The sequence below is a fragment of the Molothrus ater genome, chromosome 7 (assembly GCF_012460135.2).
Source record: "Molothrus ater isolate BHLD 08-10-18 breed brown headed cowbird chromosome 7, BPBGC_Mater_1.1, whole genome shotgun sequence".
NCBI lineage: Eukaryota > Metazoa > Chordata > Aves > Passeriformes > Icteridae > Molothrus > Molothrus ater.
Genome location: NC_050484.2, coordinates 31,981,860 through 31,985,889, shown reverse-complemented (window position 1 = coordinate 31,985,889; position 4,030 = coordinate 31,981,860). Strand labels below are relative to the sequence as shown.

Here is a 4,030-nt window from a genome sequence, read left to right as displayed (position 1 = left end):
AGCAGGCGGGAAGAGACAACTTTGAGGACAGAGCTGCCAGAATTTTGAATGGCATACAGGACCCCTGCTCTTCCTCCTCCTCACGACTTCTGGACCAGTGACTTCATTCGGAGCCCGCCTGGGTACCCATGGCAACCCAGGGCTCCACAATACACTTCAAAGAATGTTCTTGAGGGGAAATTCAAAAGCCCACTTGTATGAGCACATCAATCAGAAGGGGGCAAATGCCCCCGTGAGGAGCGTGGCCCCCGCGGGCGCGCCGGGCAAGTGCAATTCCCATGCCCGGGGCGCCAGACAAAGAGCGGCCCGAGGCGCCCGCCCGGAGCCCGAGAGCGCGGCGGCATCGCCGGGGAGGAGCCAGACCCGGCTGCCCCGGGGGCGGGGGACAGCCTGGGACCGTATAAAAAGGCGTCCCGCCAGAAGAGCCGGGGCGTGTTTGGAGCAGCGGCGAGTGGTGTCACTGCGAGAGGCGCGGCTGCGACAGCGGCAACAGCCTGAGAGCGCGGAGCCGTCCGATGGCTCTGAGCATGGACAGCAGCCTCGACAGCCTGGATGTAAGTGCCGGGAGCGCGGCCGGCTGCCCATGTGCGCGCTGTTTGCAAACAAAGGTGCCCTCGGCGGAGGCTGCGGGCGCCGGGGTCGGGGCAGCGGAGGGGTCTGCGGGGCGCGAACGGGCAGGGCTCCCCTCTGAGCCCCGACCGCTGCTGCCTCTGCCTGCAGCGCTTCGGACCTTGGCACAGCTGCAGCCACTGCAAATTCCAGCTGCAGAACTCCGCTCCTTCTCTGGGGCTCTGCTGCTCGGCCGTCAGTTCAAGTGACATGTGGCACCTTTGTGGACTGAAAAACGCCGGCAGAGCAATTATCGCTATGGGAATGGTCAGAGGGGAGGAGGCGAGGAAGTTTGGAGCGGTCTGACTCCTCGCACGCTATCCCTTTGCCGCGGTGCGCGCTCAGACCTCGGGCTGCCGGCGGGACTGGGAGCGGCGGCAGCTCCCGGCCGTCCCGCCCGCTCCCCGAGCGAAACGAAGCGGCAACCCGCTCTTTCGGGGGCAGCTCCTCTGCCTTGGTTTGCAGAGCAGTTAGGAGCAAAGAGGAGATCTCTGCCAAGTTCCAACTTTAGGGCCTCAGTTAATGCCCGCGTGGTGCCGGTGCCTCCGCGTGTGAAGCGCTGCGGGTCTCCCGGGCGCGCCCTGCGCGGAGCTCGGGGGTCCGTGGGACACAGGGCATGACAGCAAAAAATCTGAAAACCTGAGGAATTGCACGTAGCCAGATGGCACTCTCCCGCCAGCTTTGCTTTTAGCGCCATGGCCAAAACCGTTGGTGGTTTCCTGATGCTCTTTCATGCCCTCACCAAATTTCGCTTCCTTTTTTCACCGCTATGCTTGGTCCGTCTGGCTGCAGTCCCGCGCCGGCCGCGCTCACCCCCGGCCCCGCAACCGCAGAGGGTGGGGAACAAAGGGAGGGAGCGTGGACCATCGTGGTGACCCTTCACGGGCTTTGAGTTCCCCTGATTAAAGTCATCTCTCTCTTTCTTTCTTTCTTTCTGGGTTTGGGGTTTTTTCCCTTGTCTGAGTGTGTGGAACTGTCAGTTTTTTCTCAGCAGGGAATTCTTGCTATTATTTATCATTTATTACATCAGCCGAGGGTACCTTCTCTATTTCTCCTTGACCCCATCCTCTTAATGACAAGGGACTTTGGAGCAGCACCATTTCTAAGTAATTCTTTTATAGCTCTCTACTGTAGAAGTTAAATGTGATAGGTCATGCTCAGTGTGGACAGACCTCTCTCTCGCATCTGGCACTTTCTGGGCTCTCCCGTTTGTAGTGTCCATCTGATAAGAGCGCTGAAGTGTTCAGAACCAACGATATTTCTGGGAGTAGCCATTATCTTTCTTTGCTCCTGCATGCCCTGCCCTTAGCAAGATCTTACTGCTCAGAGAAAGACAAAGGAAGTTTTTAACGTTATTTTTATTTGCTGTGTATTTTATATATGTGTATGTAAACATTGTATTTTCCCATCTGGCTTTCAAAGCGTTTGCCTTTGCCCATTTGTGACAGTGGAGACTATTCAAGTAACCCTTCACATATTGTCATATAGAATAAGTTTTTGCAGAGAAGCTAACATCTAATTTACTTTTCCTCCTTTTTTTTTAGCTGTCCTCTGGGTTATTAATTGAATTTTCTGAAAATGGCACAGATGAGATTGGTTCGGGTGACTATGGAGACTACGAAGAGCCATGCTATCAACATGAGAACGCCGATTTCAACCGGATCTTCTTGCCAACAATCTACTCCATCATCTTCCTAACCGGAATAATTGGCAATGGATTGGTTATTATTGTTATGGGCTACCAGAAGAAGCAAAGAAGCATGACTGATAAATACAGGCTGCACCTCTCTGTGGCTGACCTCCTTTTTGTCATCACCTTGCCATTCTGGTCTGTGGATGCAGCCATAAGCTGGTACTTCGGGAATGTTCTGTGCAAGGCAGTTCATGTCATTTACACAGTCAACCTCTATAGCAGTGTCTTGATTTTGGCCTTCATAAGTTTAGATCGTTACCTGGCAATAGTCCACGCCACCAACAGCCAGCGCCCACGAAAGCTCCTGGCTGAGAAGGTGGTGTATGTAGGCGTGTGGCTGCCAGCTGTGCTTCTGACAGTGCCTGATTTAATCTTCGCCAGTACCAATGAAGTCGAAGGAAAGTATATCTGTGATCGCATATACCCTCACGAAAACTGGCTGATCTCGTTCAGATTCCAGCATATCTTGGTAGGACTTGTCTTGCCTGGTCTAATAATCCTGACTTGCTACTGTATTATCATATCCAAGCTGTCACACTCCAAAGGCCACCAGAAGCGCAAAGCCTTGAAGACCACTGTTATCCTCATCCTTGCCTTCTTTGCCTGCTGGCTGCCATATTATATTGGCATCAGCATCGACACCTTCATCTTGCTGGGAGTCATCAGACACCGCTGCAGCTTGGAGACCATAGTGCACAAATGGATCTCCATTACAGAAGCCCTGGCATTCTTCCACTGCTGCCTGAATCCAATTCTGTATGCCTTCTTGGGTGCCAAGTTCAAAACATCAGCTCAAAATGCCTTGACATCAGTTAGCAGAGGATCAAGCCTCAAGATTCTTTCAAAAGGCAAACGTGCAGGACATTCTTCTGTTTCTACAGAGTCTGAGTCTTCGAGTTTCCATTCCAGCTAACGCTGCTCCTTGCCATCATTTTATAAAGAGACACTTTAAAGCTGCGCAAGATTTCAGACAAATAAGACTGACCATAATGTACAGATTTATTTACAGCTGGAATTTTATATTGTTTCTTTTAGTCTCTGTGAAGTTTAATTGACTTATTTATATAAAAAAACCTTTCGTATTGATGACAACTGTCTAGGCAGGTCCTGTGGACAAGTGGTTGGTTCACAAAAGTTTTAGTGACTGTATGTATAGATATGTGAACCAAACACTTTGGATTGTAGCAAAGTGACTGTTAAAAGTTTAGAAAACATTTCTCTGTTGTTTATATGTAAATGTTTTTGGTGTTATTGTTATTCTTAAAAGTTTGCCTGGATATTTTTACCTTACTACAAGATGTTTGGTTTACAATAGCTTAACTCTGCTGTAGAAATGGCACTTATAACCAAAGCCTCCTCTGTTACATGCTAAGGTTTTTCCCTCCATTCTCAGTAATTGATGGTTTGCAAAATTTTCTGTTAAAGGTAAAATAAAAGTATATGAAAAATAGTTATTTTGAGTGGTATTTTCATTTCTGGTTGAATTTTTCTCAGTGCTTTTATTTACAATTCTAAAATACACAATAATGTCTTAGAAAATTGCAGGTCTTGTGAAAAGCAGGAAAATGAGTTTCAGTACACACTGATTATTCAGTTGACACCTCTGAGTGCCATGTCATATGTTTTTTTTCCACTGGAATACATTTGCTCCAGTTAACACTGTGTTTAGAATTACTTAAACTGTCACTTAGAGAACTTTTTGAGGAAAAATATCTACAAATGAAAACC

At 49.0% G+C, this 4,030-nt stretch overlaps 1 protein-coding gene across 1 annotated transcript; it reads left to right on the top strand.

Annotated features, from left to right (window-relative positions):
• The first annotated feature begins 421 nt into the window (after positions 1–421).
• CXCR4 (C-X-C motif chemokine receptor 4) lies at positions 422–3,752 on the top strand. Its single transcript, XM_036387320.1, has 2 exons — positions 422–554; positions 2,154–3,752. The coding sequence occupies exons 1-2, from the start codon at positions 516–518 to the stop codon at positions 3,213–3,215; spliced, it is 1,101 nt and encodes a 366-aa protein (XP_036243213.1). The 5' UTR covers positions 422–515; the 3' UTR covers positions 3,216–3,752.
• The last annotated feature ends 278 nt before the right edge of the window (positions 3,753–4,030 follow it).